The following is a 14266-nucleotide window of genomic DNA, read 5'->3' on the forward strand; positions in this document are numbered from 1 at the left end:
GTGGGATTACGTTTCCACAATGAAAGCCTGCTTCAGCATGTGAGCATCAGCCCCAGTGTATTTACTAAGGTGCTGTTTTCTGGGGGAATCCAATAGGTCCAAGTAGTCTCATTTTCAGGGGCAAAATTATGATACCTGCATACCTATTAGTGCCTGGTGTCTTGAAAAACAATTGCTTAAAACAAAATCCCTGACACCAGCCATTCATAGAAGCAACTGTCCTTTCCAGCATTAGTCACCTCTTCACATCTGAGCATCACCAGGCTTATAAGCAAGAAAACTGGTGGCCAGCTATTTCTGTCTCTCAGGAGACTTTGTCATTTGCTGGGATGTTCCTACACAGCTGATATAGGATTGCTATTTTTAGCCCCATAGGAAATTGGATATGTAACTCTTTACATTCTCTTCCCATACAGAGGATATGGAGCTGAGTGAAACTTCCCCAAGCTGAACTGTATATAGACTTAGGGGGTAAGGGGAGGGGGGGGGGGGAGATCCTTTTTCCATTTTGAAAACTTCCACTGCTATCAGAAGAGCTGTTATAACCAACCCTTCATGGAAGTTTCAACTTGGTTGGTCTAATCCTACTTTTTGGAAGATTTTCTCTATTTCAAGAGGAAAAAAATTGAAGAGAAAGCCCAAGTGTCTAGAGTTTAGATTTCTCCTCCAACTCCAGTTCTACGAGAAAATGTTGCGATAAGGTAGTTTGGAAATAGCTTAGCAATGACAAGTGGATCTCAAATCAGACCATTGCAGGATAACTTGACATGCTACAACACAAGGTTACAGAGAAGGATCCACAGGAACGGAAATTCAAATAGATTGTAGCTTAAATCACGTGACATGCTTAATGTTAAGGTAGATAAAGATGCCATTATCACACAGTGATAAAATGGCACCTAGTAGTAGCACAAATAGATGGATAACTATGCTCAAGTCTGCACTCACAAGCAAAAAAAAAAAACAACCAACCACCTGATTATTATTGAGAATTAACTGATTTTGTCCAGAGAAGATGGTTTTGGAAGCAGTTGCATTTTAACCCACTTTGTTCCTCAATGACAATGACCTGGAACAAACTATGCAAAGAGGAGAGGCTTATGTCTTGCATCTGCTGGGCTTCCCACCAGGCTGTGTCCACATTCCAACCCCAAAGGGATGGAGGACAGAGAACTGCCACTGGGGAGAAAAATGGAGAAGAAGCACAAGAAGGTAGAACTGACTCTAGTTCAGCCCCTAGGAAAAAAAAAGAGGCAGAGGCACAGAACAGGTACAGAGTCCTGCAGAGACAGACCTTGGCACAAGAGCATTGCAGACAAGAGAACAGATGCCCAGAGGCAATGGGAGATCACCTTCAGCTCCAAATGAGAAGCCTTCACAGCTTGTCCCAGCCTGAGCTGCTGTGCAATGTCCAACAGACTCAGGCAGATGGTAAGAGCCTAAACTGCCACTTGGAGAAAGCCTCTTGGCCTGCAGCCTGCCCAGAGGAGCTGCAGCTAAGGGTGGGAGAAGAGAGAAAAAGTTGTACGTATGTGCAAGTTGATGAGGTGGTGCTGAGTGAGGGATGTGGGTGCGAGCCAGAGGGTTTGGGAGCAGAAAGGAAAGCACAAACAGATGGTACAGTAAGGAAAAAGGATGGACATCATCATGAGGGAGAGAAAGTGGGGAGCAGGAACCTCTCAGCAAGTGAAATAGACAGTTAAACTTGTCCTTAAAGCAGATTTCTGGAAGCCAGGCAGAGAAGTTGAAGATGCAAGTCCTGTTGGCTCCTTCTTCCTTATGTCTAAAAAGGTAGCTGCATTCAAGCTTGGGTTTGTACTGCTGCTCACCTCCAGGCAGCATTCAGGAGACCTCTTCTAAGCAGGCACCACACAAAAAAAATACAAAGCAAACACTCAGAGCTCAGCTCCTTGAACAAGGAAAAAAAAAAAAGTAGCTCAATCCCCAGAAGAACTCAGAAACAAAGGTGTTTTGTAGCAGACTGAGCTATTTATAAGCTTGGCTAAGAAATAAAACTTTTTTTTTTATATTAGAAAGAAAGAATGAGCTTGTTTTCACCCGAACAACATCCCCTCTGCTCAGTGCCAGATGCTGCCCAGTCAAATCCAGCTAGCTATTTCCTCCCTCTATTCCATTCCTCCTTACTGCCACAACCCTCTATTTAAATCACTCCAGATAACACCAGGATATCTATTATCATAAACATGATATGAGCATGATCTCCAAAGGCCATTTCAAGAAGCCACAGATCCAGCATCTCCTCTTCCTGTTGCCACGTACCCAGGGACAGCCCTTTCTGTTCTGTTGATCCATCCATCAGAGCAGATGCTCCCATCCTCCCCACCACAACCCTCCTGTGGACCGGTTCCAAGAGGTCACTGAAATCGTTACAATTTTTTTCCCCTTAATTAATTCAGTATATCAGGGAATTAAACCCCCCAAAGCATTTAAATTTCAGGATTAAGTCAGCCCTCACACTCAGCCAGAGTGACTTCCAGTTACGAGTTTCTCTTTGCAAGATAAAACCATAAGAAAACAGCAGAGAGACTGTTCCTTTGAACCAGCAAATACGAACAGCTTGTCCTGCAAATTAAACTAATGTAGGTATCCAGCAACCTAGAAGTATCAGAAATGAGAAAACAAACCAACACCCCACTGTGTTCCTCCCAGCCCCAAGCCAGGCGATAGCCCAGAAGCAAGGCTCCAGCTGTTACTGTACCTTACCTTCCAAGTTGCCCCAATTTTACCTGGCAGAAATACCCCCAACATCCCGCCAAAGCAGCACTAGGAATTTGTTGTATAACCTACCTACCTGGTTAATGGGTTCTCCAGGCATGCTACTGCTCTGCAGCATCATCTATCAATACCCTCTTGTACTGGCCATGGCCCATCGCAACAAACTTGTACTTCTTGCCAGAAGGAGTAGACTGAACGGGAAAGAAAGAAATAGCCAGTTGCAGTTTTCTCCAAGTAGTCAATACCAAATAATTGAAGCTAGAGGAAAATGTAATAATTGCCTGCAATCCCAGAGGGCTTGGAGGCTGTTGGGCTCTGCAGAGTTGGTTTCATACATGTCAAAAGCCAATTGCATTGACTGCATCCTGGCAGCAGTACAGATCCAAGAACAGGCAAAATGCTTTGATCTTCTCTCAGCCTGGACAACTTGAGCAGCAGCTGCTGCTTCACTTTAACTGCCATTCCCACAAGCATACCAGTAGGCACAAGACCCCAGATCCATCTACAACTGTTGATACTATCTTATGCCTCACTGTGGATGTTTTTCTTTACTCTCAGGATCAAGTATAATGAGAGCAAAGTAACTTGTGTTTGCAGTTCAACTCTGACCTAGAAGGCCAGGGCTATCAACTCATTGTCTGAGAACAATGAGGCATTGAAGAGACCCTTTAGTATTACTTGTTATAATAGGATTCTTGCCCCCATTTTCACTAGGATTGGAGCTATAAGAGCTTTTCCAAATCTTCTATGTGCAATAGTTACAGGCAGCCCTTGCCTTTCTGCTACATCACTGCCTCCTCAATGCTTTCAACCCAGCTCAGAGCCCTTACTACGTTGTGAAAAAGAAAAGGACTTCTGCCCTCACACAGATATTAACTTACCTTGATACTGGTCTCAGGTTTGGGACCACCCTTCTGTTCCCAAAGGCTTCTAATATTCACAATGTCTCCAGCCACGATATCCTGAAAAGGATATACAGAGTTCTCATTACCCTTCACCATCAGTGCTGCTGGACGTGCCTTCATTCAACCTCACACATCTGACCTCCTTTTATATTTGAAGTATTACACTGCCTGAGCTACAGCAGCTGCAGCTAAAACTCTGAGCTAAGACTTTGAAATCTTCTTCCTGATAGCAATATATCCTGTTTTCTTCTCTCACTCACTTCAACAAGAGCCTGGATCAGAGATCCAACATGTTTATTTTCTGAAGTTCTTTAATTATTTCAGACATGTTAACATCAAGGCATTTTTATGCAGAAGGAATTTTACTCTCATAAATGCAGATTTACAACCCATGCGTTACAGAACCACACGTGCTCACAGCAACCAAAAAACAGAAGTTAAGAGCAGCACATAATATCCTTAGCAATTTCCAAATTTACAGGATTTATCACCTTGGTGATAGACCCAACTTCTCACTAAAAAAAAAAGAGTTCATTCTTAACTTCTGCAAAATAGATGTACAGTTTTCATTTATTCCCACTTCAAAGCTGAGCCTCAATCAGCATCCAGGAAGCTTTCCTAGCTGCACCACTGAGAAATAATTCGGGACACTAGCTGAGATTTTTCCCCTGCATAAAGCAGTGCACATCCTGCAAGTGCCTTACCTTGCAGGCTGGGATCTTCACTGCAGATTGGGCAGCAACCTCTCCAGTCTCCCATAGGCTTTTTGTGCTGGCTACCATCATGCTGGTGGTGGGAAGGTCAAGAGAGGACTGTCTGACAGGCTTTGGTGCCTTTGTGGATGTCTGGAGTAGAGATGGAAAACTATCAGTGAACTTAACATCCCTAACTGTGTGTCATTCCCCTCCTTCCCCTCCCCCAGTTGGTGTTGCCCAGGAATAAGGAGTTGCAGGAGACCTAAAGGGTCTTGCTGATTTGATTCCCACCCAGTAGGCAGGAGATATGAGGAAAAAGGACAGGGCCATTCACAAAATGAACCTTTATGCTCTTGAGGGAGGCAGAGACAGGGAAAACAGCTGCTCCCATCCAAGGGGATATGGTTCTATTGTCACAATTCTGGATAGTGAGACTAAAAGCCATGGTAGGAGAGCAACACCTTGCAAATGGAGCTCAACAGAACATGGGGACAGATAGTACAGCAGCTCACCTCAATAGCTTGCGTGTATTGCTCCAGTCTGTCATCTATCTTTGACACAGGCAGGGGAGGCTGGGACTTCTTTATGCTGTTACTGGAGACAAGAGAAAAAGGATAAGGCAATATCCTGAAGCTTCAGGCAAATGAAGCTTCAAGAGCTTGAAGCAAGGAACCCCCTTCACCCTGATCCCACAGCAACCCTGGAGATACCTTTTCTTTATTGAACGGTTCAGAGACTCAGTTCTGTCTGTGATCTGAAGTGGGAGAGAAAAGACACAGATATTACTTATCTCTCTGGACCTCATATGAATGATATAGGTCACCTTGGCTGACCATACTGCAGCCATCCCTTCCCATCTCTCCCTCAAACGGATATGGGGTTCAAATGCCTCAGTCTTGTATTTACTTGATGCTCAGAGACACAACGAGCATCCTATTTCCTTCTCTTTCCCAAGGCAGGCCTGAAGAACCCCAACCAGAAGAACCAGGACAAAGTAGCAGCCCAATCACTTTTGGGTACAAAGCAGCAGCACACAGCTTGACTGATAGTTGAGACAACCCTACTCAAGGACCACATATCTTTCTCAGACACTTGGTTTTCTCATCAAACAAGAGAGAAAGTGAAAAGCATAAAAAGATGGAGAGAAACTAGAAGCACAGCCAACAACTGCTGCAGTAATGGAGGCAAGCATAAGAGCAGCACAGCCATGAGTTATGCTGGCTTATCCATAGCCACACAGACAGGCTATTTAGCACGTGGAGCCACCTGCAAAGCAACTCTTCAGGTCAAGGCTTCAGGGAAGAGAGCTTTGCAGAAGAATCTACTGTGCAATAACTCTTCGACCACGGCAGGAAGGCAAGCAGCCACTTCAAGCACTGAGTAAAGGAGGAGACTGAAGCATTACTAAACCTCTCAGCTTTTTTGTGTGCCCCCGAAAGAAAGAAAAAAAGAGATATGAACACTTTCAAATCAAAAGGTAGCTCCTACAGAGACAAGTTGCAGCAACCAAGTGACAAGAATCCCCCACTGCCTGTATACCACTGCCTGTAGCATGGGAAGCATCACCTTCCTAGATAAATAGCAGTGCTAAGTGCTCACTTTAGGGTGCTTTCAGAATGCTAGTGCTAAGAAGAGGACAAAATATTGTCATAGAAAGGACATGCTTAACAGCTGTGCCAAAATCTCATGGCCCACTAAAGAACAGCACTATCATCAATTAATGGCACAGTCCTTGCTAATAGAGATGCACTAAGGAGTATTACTTCACGAGGTTCCAGCACAACAGTGAGACAGATCTCATCAGTTGAAAGTTTCTTGCAGGCAGGTTGTCAGCTCAGTGTTGGAGGGGTTGGTGCTTGCCCCCAAGCCAGGACTTCAGAGAGATTTGCTGCAAGGTGGGCAGCCCAGAGTTGTGTTTCTCTGTTTCAAAGCACACTCTGAAGGTCAGAAGGACTCATGCAAGTTCACTCAGCCAACCTCAGAACTCAGTTCACAAAAGCCTAGGACAAAATGGGACTGGTACAAGGCTTTCCCTCTGCTCCTTCCATCCCTTGGAAAGATCCCAAGCTCATTTGTCCTGAATGGCTTAGCTTTCAGCTTTGCATATGGGTGACCTCTGGCATCACCGTTATATGAAAACAAATAAACAAACAAAGCCACAGCAACTGGATTTCTGAACTTTTCCCTGGGCTAATCCTAGCAACAGCAGTTAAACTCAGGTCAAAAAGCTGTGTGTGCTTTGGAGTAGCAACAACAAGAATTTCAGTGCATAAAAGGTGCTAGGAGTGTTTATCGTATTTCCACACTCTTTGGAACCACTTTGGTCATCCCCAGTGACATTAGCACTGGGTCTGCATCCAGAACCACCCTTTCTTCCCTCTTTTTATTTGATTTTAAAGTTCTTCTCCATGAACAACAAGATTCTGGCTGTCATAGACATCTTCCACTTGATTTCTATTTACTGTTGCAAGAGGAAGTGCCTACACAATCCTCCCTGCACAGGAAATATTGTGAAAGAAACAAGCAGCATAGATCTGAATGAAAAAAGTGATAACATCAGCAGCAGATTAATAAGCTACAAATTACCCATAATTTCCCTCCATGCAATAATCAAGGAGCCCAGGGCTTACAGAGACAAAAGACAACTGTTACACAAACCACTTAAGTGTGTCTATTGTATGCAAAAGCACACGCGCTGATCGAAGGATTTGAGCAAAGCACAACTGAAGTCACATGGAGCAATGCAAGTGGTATTCAGAGTGGAGGTTTTACAAGAGCATCTATTCACACAGATGGAATTAGGGAAGGGCAAAATGTTTCAGAGATAGAGCCTCACTTTAAAAAGAAGGGTAAACGATACTTTGTTTTATGCTGAGATAAGGAAAAAGCCATGTTACCATAAGCTCAGGGTCACCTCCCCTTGCCACAAACCTTGGTGGAGCACACTGCAGTGTGGTCTGAGCACAGCTCCTCCTCTTCCAGGCTGATGGGGCTTGGGGCCCTCGGGCGTTTTTCTGGGGTTTCTTCTTCTTCATTTCTCCTTCTCTTCTTCTCCTGAGTGCGAAAAACAAACCATAAAGACTAGTCACCGCACTTGGCATTCAACAAAATTGATTTTTCAAGCAATGCAAGATTCAACAATGCAGTCAAGCCAAAGGTGTGACAAAGGCTGAGGAGAGCAAAATAAGCTTTAAATTCAGATTTGGGTGCTCCTGAAGATCTACTCACCATAGACAAAACCACAGGAGAAATAGTAGCACTATCCATCTAAGCATTGCATGGGTATGACTAACACAGTCCAAGCTCTGAGAGCAGACACACTCTCACAAGAGGGAAGAGTTTGCATCAGTGAGCCCAGGAAGGTACTTAGACACAAGCAGCACCATCCCCATGTTATGTCATGGCAGTACATCCACATGGACACAACATTCAGCAGCAAGGAATGAGCACTGGCACGTGCTGCCCAGAGGCCATGGGGTCCTCTTGGGAGTTCTCCAAAAGCCACCAGGACACGGTCTGGGCACACTGCTCAAGCAGGTGTTGGGCTAGAGGGAGCTTCCCATCTCAACCATTCTGTGATTCTGTATGCAGCCCAGTTGAAAATGTAAACAGCCCAGCTCCTCCTGATCTCACCTCCTGCTTGATTCTTTCTTCCTCCTCCTCACACTGCTCTGGGACATGTTCTTCCTCCTGGCACAGCCTCTCTTCCTCCCTAACAACCACATTCTCCTCCTGGACCTCCTCCAGGCCCTCCCGGTCCAGCTGAATCTGCTCCAGTTTGACCTCTGCTTCCCTCACACTGCTGTCCTCTTCTTCATACAACTGTTGTGGAGACCTAGAGGTGGGGGAGAGAAGTCAAAGAACCAGAATATTTTGTTAAGAGCCTAGATACACCGTTGGGTGTCTTCTCAGGTAATGGTACAGTATCATTAAGGTCAGAAAAGACCAATAAAATCATCTAGACCAGTCCCCACTGACCACATCCCTCAGTGCCACATCTCCAAGCTCTCAAACAACCCCAGAGATGGTGTTTCCACCACCTCCCTGGGCAGCCTACTCCAGTGCATGACCACTCTTCCTGAGCAGTGATTATTCCTAACGCCCAACCTGAACTTCTTCTGGCACAACTTAAGGTCATTCCCTTTCATCCTACCACTGCTAACTGGGAGAAGAGGCCAATCCCAACCTTTCAACAACCTCCTTTTCAGGAGGTTGTAGAGAGTGATAAGGTCTCCTCTGAGCCTCCTCTTCTTCAGAGAAAACAATCCCATTTCCCTCAGCTGTTCCCCACCAGAGTTGTGCTCCAGACTACTCACAGCTTTGTCACCTTCTCTAGATGCGCTCCAGGGCCTCGATGACTTTCTTGTAATGGGGGGCCCAAAACTGAATACAGTTAGGTATCTACGTGTGTATTATGTGCATCTACATCTTTCTCCAAACCTCAGTATTGCCACTTGAATGAATGACACCTCAGTCCCAGAGCAACCAGATCTTAACAGAAAAACCAGAAAGGAGCTTTCACAAGAAGGTTCCTACATGCCCCAGAGGCTGTACAGAGAAGACTCACCTGCACACACTTAAGAAATCAGCTTTGCAAAAGCAGAGCAGCTCATGCCTTTGGAAATAGTCAGTGAGAGTACTTAACCCAGAGTCCTCAGTAGCTCAGAGATACACCCTGGGATGTTATTACCATCTTACATTCTCAGATGGAGAATAGTTTTCTCCTCCCATTTATTTCTTAGAAAATTGCCTGTGTTGCAGCAGCAAGGCAAGAGGTGGTTAACAGAGCAGAGGGCTGACTCACTGCTCCTGCCTCAGCAGCCAGCACCAAACATGAAGGAAAGTTCAGGCTATGCTTTTCCACCCACCCCTCTGCAGCAGGGAAGGCAGCTCACAGGACAGCCACCTTCCAGACCTCCTCACTGACCACATTGGAAAAAAGGCTGATGCATACACTGGCTCACTGGGCTTGCTACTAATCATCCTCCCACAACAGCACAGTCACCACCAACAAACAAACTCCAAAGGGCTCGTGGTCCAGGTGACTTTTTTTCTTCTAACTGGGATGTCTCAGCCAGCAATACCTCCAGCTAAAGAGAAAGCTCACAATAAAGATCTAAGCCAGTAGATGCAACGTAGTCTATAGGATGCCTTTAGCACTCATGCTCATTTAAGAGGAAAAGGGATTTGGGAAACCCTGCCCACAGCACCACTTGTCCCAGCAAGACACTTCTTATCAGATACCTGCTACCCACCCTTGCACTCCAAGCTTGTCCTCGGTGAGCCAGAAGGAAGGGTAAAGCTGCTGAACAGACTTTATAAAGCACAACCACCAACTGGGGAGCCTACCTTTTGCAAAACCACACTTCCAAGAAACTTAGAGGAGCTCAGCCCCTCCAGACAAGAGCAGCAGCCTCTCCCTGGACGGAGTTCTTTTCAAGGAGGGAGGGAAGGAGGGGGCTGCAGAAAAGCAGCTGGGGCTGATTGCTAATTGCTCCCACAGCTGTGATAATCAGCACTGCCGTGAGCTGCTCCAGCAGCCCTCCTGGGGCTGAGGCTGGGAAGGTACAGCTTGCAGTGATTGCATCAAGGAAGAGGCAAGATCTATTTACTTGCTCAGAAGTAAATATTAATCTTATGCATTTTTCTCAATTCCTTGTGTAAAGAAGGGGTTGTGTCATTGCAGAACAAAGCTCCCTATAAAATTGGGTTGCTGGGAGAACTGAGTCACAGAGTTCACGTGTAGATATGTCCAAAGCAGGAGATGGAGCAAGAGTTTCACTCATCTCAGTGAGAGGAGAGAGCGGAAGATGGACCTGGTCCTCAGCCTGGTCAGGGACACAGACACCCCTCAGCACTGTTCTCTACTGCTGAAAGAGTTGCTGAGCACAAGGTGGGCTGGGGCCATAACACCCACCATGCTGACATGAGCCAGGAAGCAGCAATAATGTAGAACAGCTTTTTTTTTTTTTTTTTTTCAGCTGCCTGGATTATGTTAGGGGCTGATTTGGCCCATGCAGCAGCTCAGGTGGCTTAAATCCACTGTCGTCACTCCTCCAAACTCCGGTGTCCTGGCCGGCTGCCATTGCTCAGAGCACCGAGCTGAAGCCAAACACCCCAAAGCCTATGTCCATTCCTCCCCAGCAGCTCAAATTGCAGGCAGAGGCCACCCACCCCCATTCCAGCCTTTGCTCCAGACCCTACCCTTAGCTCTCAAGACATGACCTGGGCTCAGTCACCTCTCCTTGGGGTGCTGGGTGGCTCAGCTCTCTGCCTTACCCACCTCTGCTTGCGCTGCTCCAGCTTTTGGGACCAGTCGCTGAACCCCTCATCCTCTTCCAGTTCTGAGGTCCCAGAGGGCTTAAAGTCATAGCTGAAACACAACAAAGAGAAAAATTGGGATGAGAACGGTGCAAAAGGCCTGATCAGCTCAGTGTCTCCAGCAGGAACACCCCACTGCCTGGTTTCTGAGACCACAAGTGGGTGAGAAAAGCAGCATATCAAAATGAAGGAGTCCCATGGTTTTATTCTGTACTGCAGCTCATTTAGACTAAAAGTGTTTCAGACTTGGTTCCCGCTTATCCTGCACTTGTATGCAGCCTCAAACAAAAGAAATCTGCAAGAACCAGCCTGAATAGAGTTCTGGATTAGGAAGGCAAGAAGACCCTGTGACTGAGACACAGACTCAAGTCCTAGGCTTGTTCCTCAGGTTCCCATAGAGCTCTGAAGACACTGGCTCCTGGTCTATGTCACAGTGCTGACCAGACTCATCCAAAAGCAGAGAAGAGTTGAGAAAGCGAAAATGAGTAGCAGGTATAGCTTTGCAATGAGGTGCTCACCACACTGTAATCCCAAGCACTGACATGATTCTTCTTCACTTGGCTTCATGCTGATGATTCAGAGGTGGGCAGAGCCCAGATTTGTTCAATCTTGCACCCTCCCCAACCCCTGCAGTTCAAGCTCCTTGCATGCTCAGCAGCTCCTATTGGCCCCAATTGGTTGGGGAACTCCAGTCACACCAAAAGTTCCTTTGCTCCCAGCCTTGGGAGAATGGGTAGAAGGGGAAAAAACATCTTCCTCCTCTCTAAAGGAGGAAATACGTCCATTCTGCAGCCCTCTGCCCTCTAATCCTGGGAGTGCATTCCTAAGAAGTGATGACATCCCTCCCAGCTTGCAGATGTATGGATGGAGGGAGCAGAAGCCCTCCTGGCTCCCACAGCTGCCAGCACCAGACGCAGCCTGGTCATGCATGGGAATTGCTGTTTTTTCCTCACATTCACAGGGAGAATCACCACTGGGATGGGGCTCCTTGATGAGCACCCACATTGCAAGCATCAGCTGGAAGAGGTGATTTCGTGATTATGGGACATGGCATGGTCACATCTCCAGGGAATGGGAATTAGCAGATGGAACCCATGGGTTAGTTTAAAATTCAGGTATTGAAATACACAATAAGCATGGTCTTTTCTTTGCCTTTCTGGACTTCTAGGAGGTGTCAAGAGATGCTTAGCATCCCCTAACCCCAGTGACTTGAAGTATAGGGCTCTAGTGATGGGGAAGCTTGCCATCCTCAAACTTCTGAGCAGTGATGATATGCTGATTCAGAACTGGGTTATTTCCCACTACTTATGTAAGAGTAGCTTAGGGATCCCCCAGCTGAGTTAACCTTGGTATGGACAGGAAGGGACATCAGTGAGAAAGGGCTTTTCCAAGGATGGGACGTTGGTCCTGATGGACATCAGGATGTTGGCTGCAGGGCCTGGTTGGGACTGCATTGGGGTCATCCATGCCCCTCACTCCCAAGGCCACGTGTAACTGCTGACCATGATGGTGGGGAAAAACACAGGAGATGGAAAGAACACATACAGCCAGCCCATGGGTACCACCAGCCTGGTCTCCATTCAGGACCCTGCAGAGCTCAGGTTTGCAAATCCACCATTTTGTTGGTTCTTTCCTTTATCGTTTGAATGGGGGAAGGGATGAGAGCAGCAATGTGGATGGGATGTGTCCTGGCGCAGGAAGCTCCGAGGGAAGGAGGGGGCCGTGTTTACACGAGAGAGAGCAAAGCTGTGGGAAGATTAATGGCAGGCTGACCTCGGCTGTGTGAGCAAGCCCAGGTGGCTGTCAGCAGCTGCAGAGAAACCAGGGGACGGCTGGAGGAACAAGAGTGTCCTTCCCAGGGACACCCAAATTCCACGGTAAACATGAGGCCAAAGCAGGCGCAGGGGAGCTCAGTTAAATTTTGCTGTAGGGCATATACACACGGGTACTTACTGGTTTTCCTGTGCTGAACCTGCACTCTCCATGCAGGAGCCAGTGCCATTGAAGCCTTCCTCTGCCTGGGACCTCAGCTGTTTCTCGCGCTCCCGCCGCCTCCTCTCTCGTGCTGCTTCCTCTTCATCCTCCACGCTCCACTGTGCCGTCAGCCTGCCAAAACAGAAGGAAAACTCATCTTAATCCTTGAAAATACCCCCCCGAGCTGCTGGGACACCCCTCCCTGTGAGGTGTGGGCTCACTGTATGAGGGCTTTCAGCATGTTGCTGGTCCTTGAAGTGGTGGTCCTGTCTCTTGGCACAGTTTCCTCTGTACTTGGCACTGGTGAGGCTGCACCTCGAGTTCAGTGCTATATTCAGTGTTGGGTCCCTCACTACAAGAAAGACATCGAGGCACTGGAGTGCATCTAGAAAAGGGCAATAAAGCTATGAAGGGTCTGGAGCACAAGTCTGATGAGAATGTTAACTGGGTGGAGCCCTGGGCAGCCTGGTCTAGTATTAAATGGGGAGGTTGGTGGCCCTGCATGTGGCAGGGGGATTGGAGATTCATGATCCTTGAGGTCCCTTCCAACCCTGGCCATTCTGTGATCCTGTGAGGAGAAGCTGAGGGAACTGGGATTGTTTGGTCTGGAAAAGAGGAGGCTCAGGAGAGACATTACTGCTCTCTACAGTGACCTGAAAGAAGGTTGCAGAAAGGTGAGGGTCAACATCTTCTCCCTGCTAACAGTAAAAGTACAAGACAGAATGACCTTAAGTTGCATCAGGTTGGATATTTGGAAAAAAACTCTTCTCAGGAAGAGTGATCAGTTATTGGCACAGGCTGCCCAGGGAGGTGGTGGGGTTACCATCCCTAGAGATGTTCAAGGAACACGTAGGTGTGACACTGAGGAACATGACTTAGTGGGCATGGTGGTGATGGGTTGGTGGTTGGACTAGATGGCCTTAGATGTTTTTCCAACCTTAATGACTCTATGATTGCCCTGTTGCAGCCCCTTTTCCAAAGGGTAGGATTTCAGGAGCATGCCACACCCTTAGTGGAATGGGTTATGTGTGAGCAAGGGTGGGTGTTGCCTGCAGGACACCCTATCTGCAAGGAAGATGCATCCTAAAGCACCATTCCCTGTGATGTTGCTCTGCGTGCCAGGAAAAGGGCTGGAAGTTGGGTATGGTAAGCAATATGGGGATATGAGGATATCACAAGAAATCCCATGGCCCAACCTCACATGTTGGATCTTGGCTCCATGTCCTAGATCTCCTGGAGAAATCTGCATCATGGAGCCATGTCCCTACCAACTGAGATGGCCCTCTCTAAATCAGGGCAGGAGCTCTATCCCACTCCGCTTCCTACTCCAGCACGGAGCAGAAACCTGTGCTGGCCTCTCACAGCCTCAGGGTGCCTCTGCCAGCGGGACAGCCGCCCACCCCGAGGAAGTGATAAGGCGGCTGCTGCATTCCAGCTCAGCGATAACACCGCTGCACGAGTTGCGGTACCCACAGCCAAAGCTGGTGCTGATGCTTGCTCACCCATCCACTCTCCCAGCCTCAAAGCAGACTAGGAGGATACTTCCCCCTTTTCTTGATGGGAATAAATAGCCCAAAGCCACCCGGACCGCAGCCAGGCCCCCTCCTCATCCCCCATCGTATTTATTGTTTTCCC

At 47.3% G+C, this 14266-nt stretch overlaps 1 protein-coding gene and 1 long non-coding RNA gene across 5 annotated transcripts in view; one reads left to right on the forward strand and one right to left on the reverse strand.

The window, feature by feature from the left end:
- Positions 1-14266, reverse strand: part of LSP1 (lymphocyte specific protein 1) — a 39335-nt gene that overhangs the window by 6598 nt on the left and 18471 nt on the right. For 2 of the 3 annotated variants that reach the window (XM_031614139.2, XM_090140588.1), the window contains exons 2-10: positions 12611-12763; positions 10620-10709; positions 7970-8171; positions 7268-7390; positions 5047-5090; positions 4849-4930; positions 4346-4486; positions 3618-3698; positions 2813-2927 (exon numbers count right to left, since the gene is read on the reverse strand). In XM_031614139.2, coding sequence (XP_031469999.2) covers positions 2838-2927; positions 3618-3698; positions 4346-4486; positions 4849-4930; positions 5047-5090; positions 7268-7390; positions 7970-8171; positions 10620-10709; positions 12611-12763 — 1006 coding nt within the window. In that variant the 3' untranslated portion in view covers positions 2813-2837. Of the gene's footprint in view, positions 1-2808; positions 2928-3617; positions 3699-4345; positions 4487-4848; positions 4931-5046; positions 5091-7267; positions 7391-7969; positions 8172-10619; positions 10710-12610; positions 12764-14266 lie in introns of all 3 variants that reach the window. The other variant, XM_090140587.1, reaches the window with a different exon arrangement.
- On the forward strand, positions 9687-10465 carry LOC149917761 (uncharacterized). 2 transcript variants are annotated; one of them, XR_016466751.1, is made up of 3 exons: positions 9687-9958; positions 10095-10229; positions 10318-10465. It is a non-coding gene; the product is annotated as an uncharacterized LOC149917761 (long non-coding RNA). The 2 variants fall into 2 exon arrangements; XR_016466752.1 differs by having other exon boundaries at positions 10098-10229.

This window comes from Phasianus colchicus, chromosome 5, assembly GCF_987193195.1.
Source record: "Phasianus colchicus chromosome 5, bPhaCol1.hap1.1, whole genome shotgun sequence".
NCBI lineage: Eukaryota > Metazoa > Chordata > Aves > Galliformes > Phasianidae > Phasianus > Phasianus colchicus.